Source organism: Elaeis guineensis, chromosome 9 (genome assembly GCF_000442705.2).
Source record: "Elaeis guineensis isolate ETL-2024a chromosome 9, EG11, whole genome shotgun sequence".
NCBI classification, from domain to species: Eukaryota; Viridiplantae; Streptophyta; class Magnoliopsida; order Arecales; family Arecaceae; genus Elaeis; species Elaeis guineensis.
The window spans coordinates 5315376-5340269 of NC_026001.2; the positions used below are offsets into that span (position 1 = coordinate 5315376).

The window sequence follows — 24894 nt, forward strand, 5'->3', positions numbered from 1 at the left end:
TCTTAGGGGCAGAAGTGCATATGGCAAAGCTAGTAAACAAAAAAGAAAAAAAGCCCCGAAGAGCTCTAAAATCAAATGGAAAAGTTTCATAAAATCTGAAATGTTTCCAAAAACTCCAACGTTGGTTATGAAAACAAGCTTATGCTTAAGTTTGAGAAATATGAGAACATAACATGTTGCCACTGAGACAAGTAGATGAACAAAAAGATGGCTTAAATGCTCCAGAAATGCTTTTGAATACACACATGTACATATATTATGGTCCTCTAAGGCAAATATTGAATGTCAATCTGGTGCCAAAAACATTCTACAGGAGTTAAAATGATATAGATAAAATTCCCACAAGTGGTTCCTATAGTTATCATCATTTTTTCCCTTTCTTTCTTAATGCCATTGCAGTTAATAAACATAATAAAATTAAGCGACAGCTTCTGTACAAGTGAAAGGAAATAAAAATGTGTAGCTTCAGGTTGAAGGAAATCACATACCCTACTCCCTTTGAACGCCTTGAATTGCGGTCCATAATCAAGCGTACATCCCTCACCTGGAAATTATGAAAATTCAAAGATGTATTCTTTACCAGAAGCAAAAAATATGCAGGGAAGCTACAGTATATGAGATACCGTGATATGCCTTATACCTATTATACCACCCATTAAAGCAGATTGTATGATTGCTAATTGGCTTCTTTGTTCATCATCAAGAACCAAATAATATGTACATTGAGCCACAAAAAAGATATTATAGTTTACCTCAATAAGCAAGGGCAGCAGATAAGCAATATCTCTAACTAGCATGCACCAAAAACTTTTTTGTTGGAAATGCACCAAATAGATTTGAATGGTTAACTACATATCAAATGTTATATACATGGCAAAAATATGATAGAACTATACATTAACTGTGCATCACATATATAGATTCCACGATATTTTACCTCGTGGGTGTAATGACATGTCAAAACATGCAGGCAAACCTTTAAAAGAAATATAGTGGCAGAGAAACATTAGCATCTTGCTGAACTAACATACCATTATGTTTCACTAACCTTTCCTGCTTTTGAGAAGAACTCATAAATATCTCTCTCAGTCGCCTTCAAAGGCATCTGGCGTGCAAATGAAATAAAAGCCAACTTAGCATGAACGTATCAAACATAAATTCTCAAAATTGCAGGCACCACGTAAAATGTAAAGGTTAAATTACTGGTCACCCTATTCACCTGATATGCAAAAACTGTCCTCTGATCCCTTTCTGGATCAGCTTCAGGTTCCCCCACTTCTTTTTTCTCCTTGTACCTCCTACATGACAAAATAGATTTCACCATTAGAGAAGACAGCTTGATATCAATTTTTTACGTAAATGTAGCATTACTTTTAACCAATACCCTAATCATTCAAAAAAAGGAAGAGAATGGGAGAAACGCTACAAAAATATACAAATGGAAAGTATATAATGCTACAGAAGCCGAAAATTAGCACAAAAACAAATACGCCAAAGAGGATATAAGAAAAGAACATAACCAATACCTGCTCTCTCTTTCCCTCATCTCTCTCTCGATGTCTCTTTCTCTCAATGCCCTCTCTCTGCTCCTTGCCCTCTCCATCTCTCTTTCGACCTCTCTATCATGCCTTCTCGACCTGCTGCTGCTTCTCCTCTCACTGTCCCGCTCCCCTTCTCTCTCCTTCTCCCTTTCTCCCTCCCTCCTTCTCTCCTTATCTTCCTCTCTCTCCCTCTTCTTCTCCCTTTCCCTCTCTTTCTCTCTATCCCTCTCCTTCTCCCTTTCCCTCTCTTTCTCTCTATCCCTCTCCTTCTTCTCCTTCTCCCTACCCCTTTCCCGGTGATCTCTCTCTCGGCTCCGGTGGTCTCTATCCTTTTCACGCTCCCTCTCCGCCTCCCTTCTGCTCCGGTGGCGATCCTTCTCGTGCCGTAGCGATCGATCCCGATCCTCGCGGTCCACCTTCTTGCCGTTCTGCTGCTCCTCCGCCCTCGACGGCCTCGAAGCCCTATCCACGCCGCCGCCATCCTTCTCGTGGTCACAGCCGTGCCGGGAGCTCCGGCGCTCCTTCTCCTTCCTGATATCCGCGGGATCCACTGCCTTCTCCAGGTAATCGTACTCGTCAAACTCCATTCTCCCTCCAATGCGATCGAATCCAAGAAGTTGGAACACCCTGGAACGTTCAATTAATATAAGAGTGGGAGAATTGAGGGTTTACATTTGGGGTTTAGGGCTTAGAAGCAAGCAAGGGCAAAAATAGAAGGAGCGATCGTTACAACGAGATGTTAAAATGAGAAAAAGGAAAGTCACACTTTGGCCCCTCAACTTTCAGCCATTTGCACAGCAATTCAACTCCTCGAAAAGTTTCAACTTTCAATTAACTTTTTGACCTTTAGGGCGCATTTACTTCGTGGCTCAAACTAGAAATGAAATGAGGTAGGAGCTGGGATGGCCATGTCCTCTGATATTTTTAATTTATAATTAAAATAAAAATTAAAATAAAAAATAATTAAACAAAAAAATATTTTTAAAAAATTAATTTAATAAAAAATAGTTTTAAAAAATTAATTTTTAAAAACCGATCAAATGGGATATAAATACTGGAATGAGAATCAAAATTGAATTTTAAAAGACTGAGACTTTTCCATTATCTCTGAAATGAAAATAAGACGAGGAATATGATTCATTTTTTTATTTCAGACTCCAACTCCCTCTAATGATATATGATCTTTTTTTTTTTTTGATAAATAATGATATATGACCTTAATTTGAATTTGTTTGCAACCTATCTTGACAAATTTAGCTGGTGGCCATGAGTGAGTACCACATGGATTAAATTAGATGGAGTTGAATGGATCAAAATCATGTGACTTTTGTTGAATTGGATGTGACTTTTGTTGAATTGGATTAAGTTTGACTGTCTATCATATTAAGTGTGGAGGCACAAGTTAAAGAGATGGAATTTAGCCATGATATGGATAGGTAGATTGAAAGATTAAAATCTAGCTATGATCAACCAGAATACATTGATATAAGTCACATGCCAAAGAATACTGGATAATAATTTGATTCATAATTCTACAATAGATAGAATCATGGGAGTTAACCGTCAAAACCTCTAATGATAGTGGTGATGTGGGTAGTTATAGAGACTAGTGATTATGCTGAAGTTATCGTATTTTTGAGTATAAATAAGTATAATTGTGCCCTATTAATAACTTTTCAAGAATTCAACTTATTAATCGATTTTATCTTAGCTTACGTTACAAATACGTTTTTATCTTAAGAGCATTGTTAATTTAAATCTTTAATATTGTAGCTTAGGCTATGCTCTTATCCTTATCCAAATCTATCAATGAAAATTTTTGAAGATTAAGGCATTTGAACCCATGCTACTCACGTATGCTTCTTTTGATCATCATCATGCCAGTCGCTCTAACACCTCTCTATCTCTTTGCCTTTGCCTTTTGACTTATCACTATTCTTTTTTTTTTTAAGTATATCCCAAACAAAAGAGGAAAGGATGACAATAGAATCATTGCCATCCTTCCCCTTGTCCGCCCCATGCCATTATTAACGACACTTATGAAGCAACCAATCCACCTTTCCCCTTATTTTTTTTATTCAATATGTCCATGTTGTTTTCTAGTGATTGGCAGCATAATTCCTCTTTACCCTCACCATCACCTATCCTTCACCTATTACACCTCATCATCCCTCTCCTAATTTGCATGTATTTGTAATAATAAATTGCTAATTTTGAACCACTTAGATCGAATTGTTGATTGGCTAGCAGCGTGATCCTATTCGACTCCGACTATTTGTCATCTCTAGCCATTTCTATTGGATTAACACTGAAAGTTGGGTGGGATGGAGTAGAGACCGGCGGGGTTTTGATGGTACCAACAGATGAGGCAACATTCATGAGAAAAGTATGCGATAAGATCCATGACTCGAAACAAGGTTGAAGATTTGGCTCGAAACAAGAAGACCACCTGAGAGGTGGCGAGAATGATGGCAAGAAAGAAGAGGGAGGAAGTGAGGCTGATTGGTAAAGAACGGTCACTACAGTCTGGGGGTGTTTGGTTGGAGGAAATAAGGGTCTGAAATCGGAATCGAAATGAGTGACTCCCATTCCAATCATTTGGTTGGGAGGAGTCCCATTTCGATTTCGATTTCAGGATGGAATGAGAATTGCTCAATCTATATAGAACTCAATCTCTACTCTCCTCTATGGATTCAATTTTCTATTTCGATTTCGATTCTGATCACGAACCAAATGCTTTGGGAGATTTGATCATTTCGATTCTGATTCCAAGTCATTCCAATTTTCATTCCTATTCTGATTCCGCTAGCGAATCAAATACCCCTTCAAAGGAGGAGGAGGGAAAGGGGATATTTTGTCAATGAATAGTTGATATGGGAGCAGCAAGGAAGAGGAGGGGAGGAGCAAAATGCTGACGGTGTGGTTGGTGTAGGGCTGAAATTGGACGAGATAATGTCACTCATGGCGTCATGCACCAAGTAGAAGGGCTTTGGTGGGCTTCTGATTTTGAATGGAGAGAAGCACTTACTATCGCACAAGCTCATCCTAGGGATGATTAGTCTCTCGGTGGCCTTGTCGATGCCACGAACTCCCCCATTGAAAGCTTCAAATTTGAAAGTCATGATGGGCAAAAAGGGCAAGGCAAGCAGCAAACCTAGGGTGGTTGCAAACCGAGCCTTGGTGTTGGTAGGGAGGAAGACTTGAGAATACAGCTTGAGGGGAAGGCCACTGGCGTGGGTGGATCTGGACCTCCTTGGTGAGAGATTTTACGAAAGAACAAGGAACGTTGAACAAGAGAACAGAAGGACTTTAGACCTAACCCGCTTCCTTAGTGTTGCGGCCAATCGCCTCGTCGCCCGATCGTCGGGAAGCGTGCACCTGCAAAAGGAAGTCCGCACTGACCGGAGGCGGCTCCGGCGGGGACCCTCCGACGGTCAAATCAGAGAGGTGACTGGGCAACAGTGAAATGCAGACAGAGAGCTCTGAGAGGGAGAGAGGGAGAGAGAGGAGCGAGCCTGCGTATGTGAGAGAGACGGCGGATCGATCGCTTGCACTGTTGCCTTCCCCGGTATATATAGTGGAGCACGGTATGGCGCCATCATTAATGGCGCGGACAAGTGAGGAACTGTCAACTCACTGTAGACTGTCAGAGCCGCCGTGAAAATGTCATGTCGCCGTGTAGCCGTCTAATCACTAGGGTTGACCCGGTTCTCGGCGGGACAATGCCCCTAGGTAACTGTGCCGCATGTCCGTGTCAGAGCTGACAACGTCTGGCGGCCGTACGGCGGTTGGTGGAGTCGGCCGACCCAGGGTCGGTGGCCAGCAGAGTGGCGTCGGACTCCTCCGTCGGTCGGCGAGCTTCATGTGGGTCGGCTACCGGACCTCTGGGTTTAGTCGGTCGGGAATGGACCGTGGAATGGCCGCAGTTAGCCGCTGATGGCGTCCGTCGGCCTGTCGCCCGACTTACGATCGGCCAGTCAGAGTCGTCCGTCGGGTCGTCGGTTAGTCGGCCGGGCTGCCAGGTCGGGCCCTCCGATAGTCGGTTAGTCGGGCCGCCAGCCGGTCGGGTCCTCCGATAGTCGGTTAGTCGGGCCGCCAGCCGGTCGGGCCCTCCGATAGTCGGTCGGTCGGTGGGTATCCCCCAACAGTTGCCCCCCTCCACTCTCAAGTCGGGTGGAGAGCTGGCCGATGCCTTCATTCGGGTAGCAAGGTCGGACGACTGGGAGTGGATTTGTCGCATGTGCAGATCCGACCGTACTGCCGGCTGATCCGTTGTCAGACATCTCACGAATCCCAGTGATCCGAACGTCTAGTCGATGCCGGAAGTCGCGCCGGCGTCAGGTGTCAGACGCCACGTCTTGTCGTTGTCAGCCATCACGTCGGTGCCAGAAGATCGGGTGCCGGACGATACGGCGTCAGTCGATCGGATATTCGGCGCCGATCGTGGATGAGGCGTCCCATCGGGAACGCGGACCGGCGCGGGCGGCCGACTGCGGAGCCAACCCCCGCGCGCCGCGTGTCAAGGTGGTTGGCCGGCGCCCGCTCCGGCATTTAATGCGGGCGGTGCGGGCGTCCCGGGGCGAAGCGCGCCGAATCCTTAGCCAACCGGCGGGCGCCACGCGTCGCGCATCTGGAGGACCTTGGTCGGCGCGGGAGCATCTCGGCCGTCGGTCGGCCCTATATATATAGGACCTCCCGGACCCTGACCCACATTTGCCATTTGCTGGGGAAACTCTGTCCGGGCGATTTCTCGATCGTCGCGGGCAGAGCTCTTCTCTACTTCCGGAGGGTCCATCGGGTTCGTGGTCCTCCTTCCCCTTCTTGCTTTCTTCCCTCCTTTCCTTTCTTTCGTTCCTGCACAATGACCAGGAAACCGACTCAGGGAGCTCGGTCGGGGAACCCGACCGACGACACCCGATCGGCTCCGGAAGATGAGGCCTCCTCGCTTTCGGGGCCGAACGTCGATCAGCTTCGGGAGCACTATCGCATCCCGGAGCAGTTTCGGCTCTATGCTCCAGGGGCCGGCGGTCGGGTCAACAACCCTCCGCCCGGCGACCTGGGGCTGTATGTTGAGGACCTTCGTGCGGGTCTTCGACTTCCGATTCCGGAGTTCGTCCGGAATCTGCTTGATTACTACGGACTCTGTCCGGCGCAACTGGCGCCGAACTCTGTCCGGCTAATCATTTCTTTCGCGCTGTTGTGTCAGCTCTTGCCGACCAACCCCCGCGTTTCCCTCTTCCGGGCCTTCTTCGTGCTCCGACCCCACCCTAAGGCCCGAGGGTGGTGGCTCTTCAACCCCCGGAAGGGTCTTGCCTTCATAACCGGTCTTCCATCGTCCATTCATGGATGGAAGAACCAGTTTTTCTTTGTTTCCTCTTCCTCCTCTTGGGGCTTTCCTTCTCGCTGGGGTGTACCCCGAACTGAGGCCAACGACAACAGTCGGGTCGACGTGGACGACCGGGAGGACTTCCACCGACTCAAAGACATGTTGGTCCCGAAGCAGAGGGAGCTTGTTACCGAGCAAGCTCTCTATGATGCCGGCCTGAGTCTGGTCCCCCGAATAGGTATCGCCCGATTCCTCAGCTTTTCTTTTTGTTCGGCTTTAGGGTAGTTCTGGTCCGGCCTTTAACATTGGTCGGTTTTGCAGGGACACCGCCGAGGATGAGGCCGACCGACGCCGAAATTCGTCAGTTTGCCGCCGCGAGGAAGAGGCCAGCGTCGGGGGCAGGCCCTTCGCGCCCTTCCAAGAGACCAGCCCAGTCCCGCCAACCGGGGAAGCGTCGGCGACCGAGGGGTCGGAGCCGATTATAGCCCTCGCGGCTCCGACCGTCCGAGTCGAGGAGAGGCCGACCGAGGAAGTGGCCGAAGGAGTGTCGGCGGTTTCGCCGCGCGGGTGGAGCCGGATGACGTTCGGGAAGCCGAACATCGTCCAGAGGCGTCCGCTGGCGCAACGGGGGGCGCCGGGTCGAACTCCAGCATCCCATCGCTGCCAGCCCCGTCGGTCGGGGCAGCTGATCGGGGGAAAGCTCCGATGGAGCCCTCGGAGGAGGAGAGATCAATGCCCCCCAGCGCATACTACCCCGAGGGTGCATCGGCCTTGGCCGACCACAACCTTGCGAGGAGGTTGTGCCAGGGGATCCTCCTCCCTACCGACGTTCAGTCGTTGCGATCTCGGCAGGTGACCGAGATGCTGTCGCGGTTCTACCCGTCGATGGTGGAGGTAAGCTTCGCGTCACCTTTTCCCTTAAAAATTTTTGCTTGCCACATAATTCTGACAAAGCTTTTTTCCGTCGGCAGCTGATCTTCACCATGTCCGAGTTGGAGGCCGGATACCGAAGGTTCGGCGACGTTCGGGCAGCCTTCAAGGAAAGGTCGGCGGCGGCCGAGGCCGAAAGAACGATGCTAGTCGACCAACTACAGGAGTCGGTCGACCGGGAGGCCAAGTTGACGGACGAGGTCTCCCGGCTTATGGCCGAACTGAAGTCGGCCAAAAAGGAGGCCAAGCACAAAGGTCGGGTCGTGCGTCGTCTTCGACGCGAACGGGACAGTGCCACCTCCGAACTCCAAGGGGAACGCGAGCAACTTCGGGTCAGCTGGGGAAGCTCGCGGAAACCGAAGAGGACTTGTCCATCGCCCAAATCGACGCCGAAATTGCCAGGGCCGAGGCGGAGTTGGCGAAGGAGGAGCTGGCCCACATTGAGGACGAGGCACGGTCGGCGAGGGAGTCGGCCGATCGTGCGGTTGAGGACTTCCGGGCTTCCGACCGGTTCAAGGAGGAGATGCTCGAGTCGGGCTTCGCCTCCTACCGGGTCGGGTTCGAAGATGGTCGGGATGCCGTCCATGCCTTGTACCCGGAGGTGGACGTCAGCCGAGTCGCGCCCCTACTCGCCGAAGAGGAGGGAACCGAAGAGGAGGCCGACCATCTGTCGGGAGGCATCATCCCAACGGAGGAAGCCGTTCCGGAGCAGGAGCCGACCGGAGGTCCCTTGCCGACTGAAGGACATCCTTCTGCCGCCGACCCAGCGCCGCTTATGGTCGAGACGCCGATTCTTTCCGATCCTCCGTCGGTCGAAGAGATTATCCAGGACGAATGATCGGTCCAGCCGACTGTCTTCCTTTTGTTTCTTTTTGAAAATACATGTAATCGGCTTCGGCCCGACTTTGTAATTTCTTTTAATCAATGAATGAAATTGTCTTCTCTTTTGCTTCTTGTTTGTAATGTTTCTTATCGCTGTAATGTGAACCCTAGTCGCCAACTTAGAGAAGTCGCCAACTCGGGTAAGTCGGTAGGACTTAACCGGCTTGCACAGCTCCAAGTAGCTTGTGTCCCGACTTTAGGTCGGTTTTCAATAATTGTAGTCGCTATTCGGGCGCATCTGTTAAGTCGGGATCCGATCGAACCTGGTAAGGTTCGGTAGTCGGACTTCCGTAGATGCGTTCAGTCGAACATCGACCGGCGCAGTGCCGGGGGAGCGATAGTAAGTCGGATCCCCAAGCTCTTGCGTCGGGTTCTCATGTCCTTCGACAGACGGTGGCGAACCGAGTGTCGTTCAGCCGGCCGCAGGTCGGTCGGCGAGTAGTGGGTGCGACTAAGGTCGCGTCATGTGATAGACGGTGGTAAGCCGAATATCCCTCGACCGGCCGTAGCCTGGTCGGAATGTCGCGGCAACAGCCGCGTGGGCTTTTAGCCTTTCTTCGGTCGGGGCCCGATCGATCAGTCGGCCGATGGATTCTGCCCGAAAATTCGACCGTAGAAGGAGTACAAACTCCCGTCATCGTAGATGCATCGGTCCGAGTAAGGGGCCGATGTGTCGTCGGTTCCAGGTCCGCGTCGATGCGTCGGGGCTGAGCGCCGATCAGTAGTCGAAGAGTTAGAACTCCGATTTTTCAAACTGAACTTGTATTCCGATGATTGAATTACAGAATTCACTGGTAATACAGCTTCAAGTTGTCGGCGTTCCAAGTCGGGAATGGTTTTTCCCTCAAGGGTTTCCAGCCGATAGGCTCTCGGCCCGAAGGTGTCAGCAACCTTGTAGGGTCCTTCCCAGTTGGGAGCCATCTTCCCTTGGTCCAAGGGCTTCGACACCTCCGCCTTCCTCAAGACTAGGTCGCCAGGTTTAAAGAGCTTTGGTCTGACCTTGGCGTTGTAGTACCGGGCGACCCTCTGTCGGTATGAGGCCATTCGGATTTGAGCCTCATTTCGCAGTTCGGGGAGGAGGTCTAGGTCGGCCCTCCGGCTTTCGGAGTTGTCCGGCTCGCGGTACTGCTCGACCCTTGAAGATGGCAGGCCAATCTCGAGCGGGATCATAGCTTCTGTCCCGTAGGCCAAACTGAACGGCGACTCTCCGGTCGGGACACGGGGGGTCGTTCGGTAAGCCCATAGGACGGAGCCCAGCTCATCGACCCAGAGACCTTTGGCTTCGTTCAGTCGGGTCTTGAGTCCATGGAGCAAGGTTCGGTTCGTCACCTCGACCTCGCCATTGGACTGTGGGTGCCCGACTGAAGTTAGTCGATGACGGATGTGGAACCTGGCGCAGAAGTCCTTGAAGTCTTGGTTGTCGAATTGCCGTCCGTTGTCGGTGATGATGGTGTGCGGCAATCCGGACCTGAAGATGATGGACTTTTGAACGAAGTCCTCCATCTTCCGCTCGGTGATCTGCGCCAAGGGCTCGGCCTCGACCCACTTCGTGAAGTAGTCGATGGCGACAACGATGAACTTCCTTTGGCCCGACGCCGGTGGGAAGGGGCCGAGAATATCGACTCCCCACTGAGCGAAGGGCCACGGAGCGACAATGGGAGTGATTTGGCTGGCCGGTTGGCGCTGAATATTGGCATACTTCTGGCATGGCTCGCACCTTCGGACCAACTCTGCCGCATCCTTTCTCATGGTTGGCCAGTAGTAGCCCTGCCGCAAGACCTTGAAGGCTAAGGACTTGCCCCCCAAGTGATTCCCACAAATTCCTTCGTGAACCTCTCGGAGAGCGTAGTCGGCGTCGGTTGGTCCCAAACACCTGAGCAGAGGGAGGGAGAACGACCTCTTGTAGAGTCGGCCGTCCATGATCACATATTGTGACGCCGACCATCGGAGTCGCTTGGCCTCCGCGGGATCTTTGGGACTGGTCCCGTCGGACAAGTACCGGACGATCGGGTCCATCCAACTTGGTTCGGACGTTAGCTGCTGCACTTCTTCGACCCGATCAATGCTCGGCTGTTGGAGGTTTTCGACAAACGTCCGACCCAAAGAATCATAGGTCGACGTTGCCAATCTGGAGAGAGCATCGGCACGGGCGTTCTCCGTCCTGGGATGTGGGAGATCTCGAAATACTCGAGGCGGGCCACGAGATCCTTTACCTTCTGAAGATACTTGATCATGGTCGGATCTCGCGCCTCGAAGTCGCCCTTGACCTGCCCCACGATCAGCTGAGAGTCGGAGAATGCCCGGAGGCTGTCGACGCCCAATTCCTTCGCCATCCTCAAGCCCGCGAGGAGTGCCTCGTATTCGGCTTGATTGTTGGAGGCCTTGAAGTCGAACCGGAGGGCGTATTCGGTGACTACCCCGTCCGAGTTCGTGAGCAGGAGCCCGGCCCCGCTTCCCTGAGCGTTGGAGGCTCCGTCGATGTGAAGTACCCAGGTGGAGATCGGGTCCCGCTCAGAGACGAATCTCGTCCCGGGCCTTCAGCTCCCGACCTTTTGTCGGTCGTCGGGCATTCGGCGATGAAGTCGGCCAAGACCTGAGCCTTCAAGGCAGGCCTTGGTCGGTACTGAATGTCGAACTCGCTAAGCTTCATTGCCCACTTAGCGAGTCGTCCGGATGTGTCGGGTCGGCGCAGTACGGCCCTCAGGGGCTGGTTGGTGAGTACCACGATGGCGTGGGCTTGGAAGTATGGGCGGAGCCGTTGCGCGGAGACGGTCAGGGCGAAGACCATCTTTTCCGTCTCCGAGTATCTGGCTTCGGCGCCGTGGAGCACTTTGCTGATGTAGTAGATGGGCTGATGGGTTCGGCACTCGTTTTCCCGAACGAGCACCGAACTGATCGCCTCAGAAGATGTGGCCAAGTAGAGATACAAGGTCTCCCCGACCTGCGGCTTTACGAGCAGCGGCGGGGAAGCCAGGTACTTTTTCAGGTCTTCAAAGGCCTGTTCGCACTCATCCGACCAAGAGAAACCATTCGCCTGGCGCAAGGTTTTGAAGAACGGGAGGCACCTTTCAGCTGATCGGGAAATGAATCGGCTAAGAGCGACGATTCTCCCGTTCAGTTGTTGGACCTCCTTCTTGGTGTTCGGATGACGCATGGCGAGGATCGCCTTTATCTTCTCAGGGTTGGCCTCGATCCCTCTCTGAGAAACGAGGAATCCGAGGAACTTCCCCGAGGTCACCCCGAAGGCGCATTTGGTCGGATTGAGCTTCATTCGGTGTCGTCGAAGGGTGCGGAAGGTCTCCTCGAGATCCTGAACATGGTCCGGGATCTGCGTGCTCTTCACCAGCATGTCGTCCACATACACTTCCATGTTGCGGCCGATCTGGTCTTTGAAGACCTTATTGACGAGTCGCTGGTAGGTGGCACCGGCGTTCTTCAATCCGAAGGGCATCACCCTGTAGCAGTAGAGGCCCTTGGGGGTTACGAACGCGGTGTGCTCCTCGTCTTCAGGCGCCATCCGGATCTGATTGTACCCGGCGAAGGCGTCCATGAAGCTGAGCAGTCGAAATCCGGACGTCGCATCCACCAGCTGGTCGATCTTTGGGAGTGAAAAGCTATCCTTCGGGCATGCTCGGTTGAGGTCGGTGTAGTCGATGCAGATCCTCCACTTCCCGTTGGCTTTCTTGACCATGACGACATTGGCGAGCCAATCGGGATACGTGGATTCCCGAATGAAGCCCGCTTCGAGCAGCTTGTCCACTTCCTCGTCGATGGCCTTCTGCCTTTCTGGGGCGAAGGACCTTTTCTTCTGCCTCACCGGTTTCACCGTCGGATCGATGTTGAGTCGGTGAGTCATTGTTTCCGGAGGGATGCCCGACATATCTGCTGCCGACCATGCGAATATGTCGGCGTTGGCCGTCAGGAGCTCCGCCAGTCGGTGGCGTTCGGCGTCGGGCAATTGAGACCCGATCCAAACTTTTCTGTCGGGATTTTCTCCTATCGGGATCGCCTCGAGCTGCTCGGCCGGCGAACCCCGCTCTTCCTCCTCCCGTTGATCCAGTTTGTCGATTGTCAGGGGATCCTTTGTCTCGTTGCTTTGGGCAGAGATTTGAAAGCATCGTCGGGCGAGCTGTTGATCTCCGCGCATCTCCCCGACTCCGTTTCTGGTCGGGAATCGAACAAGGAGATGGTACATCGAGACGATCGCCCTGAGGGCGTTCAGTCCGGGTCGCCCGAGTATGGCATTGTAGGCCGAAGGGACTTGGACGACCGCGAAGATGAGGGAGACCGTGCTTTGCCGTGGTTCGGTACCGACCGTCACGGGCAGGGTGATTTCTCCTTCTGTCGCGACGGTGTCTCCGGCAAAGCCGATCAAGGGCGTGGAGACCCCACTAAGTCGATCCGTCGGTAGTCGCATTCGGGAGAAGGTCGAGTAAAACAAAACATTTGTCGAACTTCCATTATCAACAAAAATTCGTTTTACATCGTAATTGGCTATTGTCGCCGACACAACAACAGCGTCGTCGTGGGGAGTCTGGATGCCCCGAACGTCGTCTTCCGCGAAGGTGATTACGTCGTTCGGTCGTGGCTTTTTCGTCGGCTCCCCCCTGTAGACGTCCCCGATCCCAGCCGCTTGAAATCATGTTGATGACTCCGCCGTCGGCTGGTTAGTCGGTGCCTCTTCAGTCGGCTGGGGGCGTCGATCGGCAGTCGGTCGGGTCGGCGGACCCTTTCGAAACTTGCCGAGATACCCTCGGCGGATGAGATTTTCGATCTCGTCCTTCAACTGGATGCATCGCTCGGTGTCGTGGCCGTGGCTCCGATGGAACCGGCAGTACTTCCGATGGTCGAGGCCCTTTGCCTTCAGAGGCGGAGGCCGTCGCAGGTATTCCTTCCCTTCGATCTCCATCAAGATCTGCGCACGGGGAGCGGAGAGAGGAGTGTAGGAGTCATACCTGGGACGCACCGACCTCGGAGTCTGTCGGCGGGGTGATTTTTGGATCTGTCGGGGTGGAGAAAGCCGACTACCGGCCGGGGGCCTGCTTGGTTCGGCGGGCTCCCGACCTTTTCTTCGCTTCTCCTTCGGACCCCTGGGCTCGACCAAGCGTCGGTCGGACGCTCCTTCGTCCGCGCGCATATACTTGTATGCGCGCTCCAGTAGCTCGGCGTATGTTCGGGGGAGGGTCTTGTCTAGAGAATAAGTAAATCGGGACGACCTCAGGCCCCTCTTCATGGCTGAAACCGCCATGTCTTCGTTGAGGTCCCGGACCTCGAGCGTGGCAGCGTTGAATCGCGCCACGAAGTGTCGGAGCGTCTCGTTTTCCCCCTGCTTGAGGGAGAAAAGGCTATCCGACGTTCGCGGCGGCTTTCGGCTGGTGCTGAAATGGGCCACGAACGAGTGCTCGAGCTGCGCGAAGGAATGGATACTGCCCGATCGAAGACCGGAGTACCAAGCCCTGGCAGCCTTGCGAAGTGTGGCGGGGAAGCCGATGCAAAAAAGAGCGTCGGTTGCCCCTTGAATTGTCATGAGAGCTTTATAGCTCTCGAGGTGGTCGACTGGGTCGGTGGAGCCGTCGTAGGGCTCCACGTGCGGCATCTTGAACCGACTGGGAATCGGCTCGTCGAGGACCAGTCGGGAGAGAGGTTGGGCGGTCTGGAAGTCGACGTCGTTCGAAGACTTCTGACCGTCCATCTGCAGTTGGGCGAGTCGGCGGTCGATCTCCTCGAACCGTCGCTCGTAGTCGTCCGCTCGTCGATGCTGGGAGACCCCAGGAGTGGAGCCTCCGGAAGACTCTGAAGGAGAGGCCGACGGTGTGCGCGGCCGCTTTTCCTTCCTCGCCCGTTCCAACGGGGAAGGAGAGGGCCGCTGGGACCGTCGGTCGTCGCGCCGAGGTCGACCCTCCTCCTCCCCGTGGGAGCGCTGTTGGGAGTGCTCGCCTGGAGGCGGCAGGGGTCGGCGCGACCGTCGGCGGCTGCTCCTGAAGGCATAGGCCGGGCCGCCGGTTGTTGCTGGAGGCTTTTGACTGCGTCGGTTAGTACGGTCATCTGCCGTACAATGGCCGCAATCTGCGCCTCCGTAGTCACTGCAGGGCGCGGAGAGCTAGGCTCCGCCGCCGGTGGTGGTGGAGAGGCCTCTTCCCGGCGGGAAGAATGCCTTGCCGACCCAGTGATTCTCGATCGTTGAGCTCTTGTCTTTGTCATGTTGATCCCCTTCCTGGCGCGCCAATCTGTTGCGGCCAATCGCCTCGTCGCCCGATCGCGGGAAGCGTGCACCTGCAAAAGGAAGTCCGCACTGACCGGAGGCGGCTCCGGCGGGGACCCTCCGACGGTCAAGTCAGAGAGGTGACTGGGCAACAGTGAAATGCAGACAGAGAGCTCTGAGAGGGAGAGAGGGAGAGAGAGGAGCGAGCCTGCGTATGTGGGAGAGACGGCGGATCGATCGCTTGCACTGTTGCCTTCCCCGGTATATATAGTGGAGCACGGTATGGCGCCATCATTAATGGCGCGGACAAGTGAGGAACTGTCAACTCACTGTAGGCTGTCAGAGCCGCCGTGAAAATGTCATGTCGCCGTGTAGCCGTCTAATCACCAGGGTTGACCCGGTTCTCGGCGGGACAATGCCCCTAGGTAACTGTGCCGCATGTCCGTGTCAGAGCTGACAACGTCTGACGGCCGTACGGCGGTTGGTGGAGTCGGCCGACCCAGGGTCGGTGGCCAGCAGAGTGGCGTCGGACTCCTCCGTCGGTCGGCGAGCTTCATGTGGGTCGGCTACCGGACCTCTGGGTTTAGTCGGTCGGGAATGGACCGTGGAATGGCCGCAGTTAGCCGCTGATGGCGTCCGTCGGCCTGTCGCCCGACTTACGATCGGCCAGTCAGAGTCGTCCGTCGGGTCGTCGGTTAGTCGGCCGGGCTGTCAGGTCGGGCCCTCCGATAGTCGGTTAGTCGGGCCGCCAGCCGGTCGGGCCCTCCGATAGTCGGTTAGTCGGGCCGCCAGCCGGTCGGATCCTCCGATAGTCGGTCGGTCGATGGGTATCCCCCAACACTTAGGAAGAAAAATTATAATAAAGGATAATTTTGGAAGAAGATATTGTTAATGTGGGCAAATGAAATCATATGATGGATAAGTAGGGGATATGGATTGGAAAGCTAAACGGCCCAATTAAAATTATGTAAATGACTGAAAGTAGAGCGGTGGAACCGTAAACTTTTCAAAACAAATATATATATATATATATATATATAAATATATATATATATATAAAAAAAAAAAAAAAATATATATATATATATATATATATATATATATATATATGAGAGGGGTCCTTGGAAATGGACCGCGTGTGTTATTAAAAACTTAGCCGTTGGATGACGAGTTGGGGGATGGCGTTTCAACAGTCAGATCGCATGAAAGGTTCCTTTCTCTCTCCACCAATATTTGGGGAGAACCATCAAGTTTCCTCTAAAATTTTTTTGCGGATAAAACATTTATTTAAAAAATTATATTTTTATGAATAAATATTTTTCAAACATCATTTAGATAAAAAAATAATTTATCCATATTTTTTTATGCATTAAAAAATACTCAAAATCTGTTATTCATATTCTTTTGTATTACTATTTTTCTGGATAGATTGCTGTGATATATTTATATTTTTCATAATATTTTTTATTATATAAATATTATTATATATTATATTATATTATATCATTATATATAATTATATAGTATAATATAATATATTATATTATATTAATATATACTATATATATAAATTATTATATTATTTTTATAGTAATTTATAAATATATATAATATAATATAATATATTACATTATATTAATATATATATAATATATAAGAATATATTATATAACTATTATATTTTATTATTATATATTATATCATTATAATATGTTATCATATATTATAATAGTATATTATATTATTATATTATTATTTATAATATTATAGTATAAAATATTAAAATATTATATTATTTTATTGTTATACATTATTATAGTATAATATATATTATATAATATAATATTATTATATATAATAATATATTATAATATATATTATAATATATTATACTCTATTATTATATTGTTATAGTATTATATAAATATGTAATATAATATATTTTATTATTATATATTATTTTATTTTATTATAACATATTATATTATTATATTATATATTATATTATAATATAAAATATTAATATATTATATTATTTTATTGTTATACATTATTACAATATAAGATAATATTATATTATATTAATATCTTATATTAATATAATATATATAATATAATATATTATATATAATAATATAATATATTATATTGTTATATTATTATAAATGATTATATTATTATAATATATTATATAAATATTATATTATTATATGGCTAATGGTATATTAGGACTGAATTAAATGGGTTATTTTTTTGGTTGATGGAAAATGATTTAGCCATCCCCTAGGTGCGTAAGATTTTCTCCCATTTTATGTATAAATATTATCTATGAAAAAATAACTTATCCATTTTAAAATAGTGAGAATATGAATAAGTTGGTCAATGAAAAAGTTGATCAATTTATCTATTATATTTATTTATAAAAAAATAAACCATAAGAAACAAGCAGTTCTACAGCAGGCTTGGCCCACTGGCTTGGAACTAATACCAAGGAACCTTGTCAAGCAGACCATACTATTACTAGAAGCTTCCCTCTCTAACTTCTATGAAAACTGAAAGGTAAGAAAGCTCGGATAGCTGCATTTCTCCAAACAGATCAGATGATTCATGATCAACAACAGCCGTAAGATGATTTAATTACTGTAAACCTCCTAAAAATGCCTCAGTGTAACGTAAGCACAAACTAACCTGAATTAGTAATGGCATGACATGGTGAAGTCCAGAGAGTCCTCTGAAACATGAGCTATTACAGTAATATAGACAACAATTCATTGATTCTATATTTAACCATTTGCATTATAATGTCGATCTATTCATGATTTCAGAACCCGCAATTAATATTGGATTCATATTAGCAGATTCATTTGGTCTGTTGAGATAATACAATGGACATTATCAGCTGCTACAATGAAAAAGAGTTGGCAATAGTTGCAAATAACAGCATTATTTGAAAATTATTTTCACATTTTTTAGTGTTACATTTCGATTAATACTTCTGTAAATCAATAGATATTAAGAGAACTGCTGATATAACATAAAAGTTTCCCCCAGAAAGGTTACATAGCAGAACTGCAGTATCATATAAGTCGGGAAGGGAATATTAGAAGAATTGCACAATATTTGTGTGGTTACATCTTGTGAAACTAACTCAGACCAGTATCGCTCATATATATATTAATATGGAAACAATTTATTCTCCAAATAATAGGGGAAAACGCAAATATGGCTGCAACTCCTGTTAAAACATGGCCATTATAGCTGAAAATTGGTGAAATGGCAGTGATATCTATTTTATATATGAATAATATGATGAGTCACTTCCCAAACTAGCACAATAGTTATTAATGTCAAAGGTTATTATATTATTCACACTTGAAAATTAAGTAAATACGTGTATGATCTTAACCAGTCCAATTGGGACATTTCTCACAATCAAAGCAAATCTTCTAAAAACGTTAAGAAATTATTGCAAGAAGAGAACTTACCCTCACAAAATCTTCAGCATTCATGAACTTTATTTCAGGAGAAAGAATCCAGACTTACAAGATCCTGGGTGAGATTTCGAGGGGAAGAATTGAGCCTTATCACACTTTGCACCAGATATGGATTTCACTAGGAGAAATGTACTAAGACTAACGTATTATTGGGGAAAGAATCACGACCAACTTATGAATCAGGTGCATGAACATGTCTATTTTTGATATAGAAAGTTATAATTAACCAAATCCGATCCCTGGATTCTCATGGTTGGGCACACCTATATAACACCACCAATCTACCAATAATACTCCAGACGTATTATCTAATTATTAGCAATCATTTGCAGCTTTCCCACTTATTTTCTATGCCCACCAGTTTTTTCTCATTTCAACCCTAGTTCACTTCTCAAACCAAGCGAGGTTCTTCAAGGAGGAGGAGGAGAAATATTGAGAATATCATCACATAAGATCTTACAAAATTAGCAGGACCTATCAGTTCTTCAATAGCTCCCATCTCATCCCCTCCCATTTATTATTCGTGCACTATGTTTCTGTAGTTTTATTTTTTATGCCATGCATTCTCTGTAGAAATTAATCACTAGAATTCCATGGGTAACTCAACCTTCTACACAGCAGTAACCTAAGCTCAATCCTTTAGTTTTGGATATTTGAAGCAATGATAGAGCTTTGTATTCCCTTCCAAATCCACTAAGGTTGGAGCGCATTTGACATGTTCCTCTAGTCTTACCTACCTGTAGTAGTCCCGTTGCAAAAATTTCTGCTGAACTTTTCAAATGAAAAAAAGAACTATGTTGCCATGCTATACAATTAGAAACTATTATGTGGCTTCTCCATCTACAAAGTTTATGTTTCTTCCTGTCCTATTTCTGTTGATAGCTAAGAGGACACTTCTTTCTCCTATTCTTTCACTGATTGGTGAGTTGGGATCAAATAACAAGATTGGTGCCAAATGGGAACAAAAAAAACACATGGCACCAATCCTTGAAGAGATTGAGCTCCCAGTTCAGATCAGATAGGGATCTGGTCTTCATGGTAATGATGGAGCAATTGACATGAGTAGAAGCTCCCAAGAGGATGATGGCAGTTACCAGTAACCATCTCATAAACATGGATGCTATGTACACTTAAATTTTATCCAAACCATTGTCATCTCAGCCATTCAAGGAGATCCAGAGTAATTAAAGTTCCAACCAGAGGTAAAAACACTTTTAACCATATTGACCATTTTGCCATACTTCCTTGTTCACACTATCTGTTCATGTCTGTTAGATTGGAAAGGATCCAATTTGTTCATGATGCCATTGTCTTTCAATCTTTGGATGTGCCAGGGTGTTGACTTCACCAAGTCTACAAACAGAGGAGTCTCAACTTCTTGGTTGGTTGAGAGGTCTGAATGCTGGTGGACCCACTCAAATTTGCAATGTGGGAGTGAATCAGATGTTAGGCAGAGGACATTAGATAAAATGAAGGTGAAGGATGCTATAGAGCAGTCATCACCTTGGTACATTTGTGCCCATGTAAAGCTTACTTCTAGCAGCATTAGCACCCACGAGTAATGGAAAATAATGGATGAATGTTGCTCTCTCTGAGTTTTTGTTGTTACATTATGCTCTGTTCTACTCAAATGAAAAAAGAACAGAAATAAAAACATTCATTTATATGAACATAAGGTTCTCCTCTCATGTCTCCCTCTTGAAGATAAAGAAAAAGAAAAGATAAATTGTTGCTCCCATGCAATTTTATTTTGTTTAGTCTAGAATCATTACACAATGATCCACAACATATTATAGCAGATTATAAAATATAAAGAAAACACACATTTTTTTGAATTTAATCTGGCTTTCTTTGAGTAAATTCAATCTAGCTAGAGAAAATATCAAAATCAATAGTTTTATGAGAGGGATTAAAGAAAGGACGTCCTAATACATGAGGCTCCCGCCATTACAGAGTCTAAGAGGGTCGGATATATGCAGCTTTACCCTATGTGTGGAGAGACTGTTTCCATGTTTCGAATCATGGTGGAGTGATTTTATCATTGTGCTAAGGCCCACCCTCTTTTTATGACAGGGATTAGGACTTCAAGAGGGTTCGAAAGAACAAGTTTGAATTAAAATAGGACTCGTACCTTTCATGGCTGTTTTAGGTATAACAACAGTCAGTAGAACTCAGCAACTTCTATTCTAAAGCCTTCTTCTAAATTTCTTGCTCCCAATGTTCAAAAAGCTGGGCCAAAGTTTGAAAGTGGATTTGGCCATTGGTTTGGGGCCTTGAAGGTTGATGCATTTCAGCGAGGTTTCTAGTGGTTTAAGAAAAATATAGAGTAGGCAAAGCTAGCAAAAAATATCATGATCGTCTTTCCCGGATTGGGATTTCATTTACTGGCTTAATACTTAGGGCAATGGACACCACAATTTACAAACAACTATTTCAGGATAATTACAGAGATGACTTTATATATAGCTGCATAAATTTTTAGCCTTTCTGTGAACGAGAGTGCATTCCTTGTCACAACCATTAAGTTCCAATCCATGACTTCAAGATAGCAAAGTCAAACCCCTCTCTCTAATAGCTTGTTTGGATTAGGGGTACACTGGAGTTCATAAGGAGAGGGGAGGATAAAGAATGAACCCCTGTTCGGTAAAATTTGTTGAGAGGTAAAGAAGGATAGAGAAGGATTCTCTCAACCCCTCCGTACCCCTCATTCACTCAATTTTCTGTACGCCCAATTTGGAGTGTAACGGAGGAAAAGGTTTAAGATCAAGTTTTATTTTTCTAATTTATCTTTAATAAAATTTTAAAAATTATAACTAGACTATTTTGTAATCTTTCTTCCTAATCGCACAGAATAACTCTTTGCTCTTCACATAAGTTAGAAATTCTAGCCGTCCCTTCGCCCGCAGGCCATCCCTTCGCACGTAAATTTGGATATTATGATCTTGGGAAGGCAGATTTTGGTGACAGAAATTCAGAACCTGCCGGTGCCTGAGCTAATAGTAATCTCTCATAATCAGACTTCAGCTTTTAGCATTGGCATCTCCATATTTTTCTAATGTGAATGCTCTTAGTAGTATGCCATCTTTTTTTTTTTCCTTCAATAGATCTAGATTTTTCTTTTTTATGTAGAAATATAAAAATATTGAATTACCACAAATATTAAATAATATATATATTAATGAGAAAGGACATATTTGTCAAAATATATATAAAAGTTCTTCTACCTCTCCCTTGACCCCTCTACCCAAACAAGAGTAAGGTATATACCCTTTTTTACCCTTCCCCTCCATTACCCTCCCTTCCCCTCCCCTCCTGAACTCTCGTGTACCCTCAATCCAAATAGATCATAAGAGTCCAACTAACTCCCGTCCCATAATACCAATTAACATCATCCATGTTATCAAAAACCTTAGAAAAAAAAAATTAAATCGTTCATCTATTAAGTCTATTTGAAGATGAAGAATGCGACAGTTCTAACCAACTTAATGAATCTGGATGTCCGGTAGCTCCGCAAAGATCAACAATTACATGGAGTCAAATGTCGTAAAATCATAAAAAGCACGCTCGACAACTTCTTGAAATCAAATGGAATCAAAATAATATACGAAATTTAAAGGGGTCAGATCAAAAGGAAGCAAGGTTTTTCCTCTAGAGTTCATAAAAAGAGAGGCTAGCATCATACGTACCTCATCCGATTTGAGGGAAAGAAGTGGCATATCTAAAGAAAGATCTCCTCAGACACCGGACGATTGCGGAGGGGCCGGAGCTTGGAGAGTTTGGAGAACCAGCGTAGCTGGTGTTGAACTGTGCGGCTCGGGAGGGGAAAAAAAAATCTAGGGTTAGGGTGTGTGGGAGGGAAGGAGTAGCTGGAGACGGCTATGGAATTTTCGGGCGTGGCCGTTAATTAGTTCGAGCCAGGAGAAACAGAGGAGGCAAGGAGAAAACGGAACCAGAGAGAACCATAACCGTCGTCGGAATCACGAAAGCAGAAGCTGATGGGACACTTACCTAGAGATCCCTTGTCGAATCTCTAATTAGTTCCAAGCATCAAATCGCGGTCTCTGAGAAAGGGGTACTAAAATTTATATTAAGTCCCCGAGGACTCGTTTGGCTTATGGGAAGTGGAGGTGGAAAAAAATATTTTTTGAAAAATAAAAATAAATTTTTTTTATTTAATTGAAATTTTAAGAGACGAAGTGAAAAAAAAATACAAAAAATTATTTTTTATATTTTATAAAAAATAAAAATTTATGAAAGAGATAAATTTTGATATTTTTTATGAAATGAAAAATAATACTTTTTTTTTCAAAATATCTAAAGATCTACGGTTAAGATTTTACAAAATATCAATGGAATCAGGATAAAATACTGGATAGCGATATAATATTATATTAATATTATCTTAATATTCATATAGATATAATATTATTATTATAAATTTATTATATTTTAATATTATTATAATATTTATACTAGTATAATATTTTTATTAATATTAATATAATATTTTTATTAATATTAATATTATATTATATTAATATAATATTATATTTATATTCATATTAATAAATTTATTATATTAAAATATTAATATTATATTGATATTATATTAACATAATAAATTATTATAGTCTAATATTATATTATAATATATTAATAATATATTAATATTAATATTAATATAATATTAATATTTATATAAAGTTTAGGAGTAAAAAGATATGGTCTTATATCTACTAAGAATATAGTAGATATTTTAGATATTTTTTTTAAAAAAATAGATACACAATTAAACATAAGTTACTCTGTAATAAATTTATTTTCTATGGTCAATCAAACATACTAAAATCCTAATCTCAAGAAATAATTTTTTGAAAAATAATTTTTCAGAGAAGAAAAATTTTTTTCGCTAGCCAAATGAGTTCTAAATGAATATCAAATATTATTCGATGAATTTTAAGTTTCATATAAGTAGGTAAATCTCATTGACTTAGGTGTAACGAGTGAAATTATAAACGAGCCCTAAGATGTTCTAGTTCCCAATTTGCAAGTACCATGAGAAAAGTCGATGCAAACTGCTGTGAGAGAAATTTTATATAGGGATGTCTTATAATTTACACCTCCAAAAAAGATAGTTTTTATACTTGTTGTATATCGAGAAAATTCACCTTTGGTAGTTTGCCATTTTTTAGCTCCCTAATTTACAGCTTTATGGTATATCAAGGATAACTTACCAATGGATTCCAAACAGATGGGATCCTATTTATAATAAGATTATGAAGATGTTATGCACAATCTTGCAATACCGTTTGTCATCCCTTGCTGATTGATATATGAAGATTAGTCAAATAGTATGCTTCGTCTAGAATAATACATATCTACTGAAAAGTGAACGGTAAAGAGGACTGAGTGGTGTCATTTATTCAGGACCATTCTTATGGCAAGACTTCAGATACTTCTAATCTTTTGATATAATTTTGTAATATTTTATTTTTTAATTATATTAAATGTATTCACTTTAGGTTTGTGCATATTGTTTCACTTATCCACACAAAAAAAAAAAAAAAATTGCTTAATATTCACCATTTCTAATTTTTTTTTTTTTTATTGATGAGAAAGAGGGGTGTCAGACTTTTGGCGAACCATCCAAGAAATTTTTTTTTTCTAGCAAGATTTGCAGGTCCTTTTCTCGATTTAAAATACTTAAAAATGAATAAACAAACTATATATTTTCATAGTTGTACTTTCCACGTCTCTCTCACTTATAGACAAAAAAAAAAAAAAAAAGGAATTACAAAGTTGCAGGTGAAAGGCATTTGGCAAATATGAAAGTAAACAATAAATCGAAGTTCCCGCACCGATGATAGAGAACTTATGTAAACTGATGCTAATTTATTTTATTATATTACAAATAATTTAACCTTTTCTATGTAGGTCGTTGGGTTGCACGGGCCCGAATTTGTTTTGTGCTTGAAGAGTTGTGCTGCATTTGTCCTTTCGCTGAAGCGTGATCCAATTAAGGCCCGATCCGAGGCTGTTGTGGCCCTCATTACATGGGGGCTTGTGTGAGCTGTTCTTGCCGCCACGCGAAAGTATATTTTCAGAAATGAAAATAGTACAGTTGGCTGAATGGCTCCCTACGTCGCTGTGCATACTATACAATCATCTGAACATATTTAGATATAATTCCATTTCCACTTCAGGATCTGATGTGATAAGATGCTCTCAGCTATACCTATAATAGGGCAATCGGTTTAATAAAACAAATAAAAAGAAAACGAAAAACATCTCAAGCAGCCACCTCAATAGCAGCATGCATCATCAATTTAATAATGCTCCGTACCTCAAGTCAAAACTTATTTTAACACTGTTTTCTGCCGCCATTCTAGCATGTCACACGTTCTGGTCCCACGGCGGGTCTTTGTTTTGTGCACCATGGGATAAGGCTTTTTATTCGGTAATTTTTCCGTATGCTATTTTGGAGCGAGAGCAGCCCATCTAATTAAGGTGGAACGAGAT

General features: G+C 45.2%; 1 protein-coding gene across 2 annotated transcripts in view; it reads right to left on the reverse strand.

Moving 5' to 3' along the window:
- LOC105051979 (uncharacterized) overlaps positions 1–22365 on the reverse strand; it is a 30173-nt gene extending 7808 nt beyond the window's left edge. The window contains exons 1-5 of one of the 2 annotated variants that reach the window (XM_073243217.1): positions 22062–22365; positions 1527–2168; positions 1220–1298; positions 1049–1105; positions 489–544 (exon numbers count right to left, since the gene is read on the reverse strand). In XM_073243217.1, the coding sequence (XP_073099318.1) occupies positions 489–544; positions 1049–1105; positions 1220–1298; positions 1527–2168; positions 22062–22066 (839 nt within the window). In that variant the 5' untranslated portion in view covers positions 22067–22365. The remainder of the gene's footprint in view (positions 1–488; positions 545–1048; positions 1106–1219; positions 1299–1526; positions 2169–22061) is intronic. The other variant, XM_019852972.3, reaches the window with a different exon arrangement.
- Positions 22366–24894: the final 2529 nt, after the last annotated feature.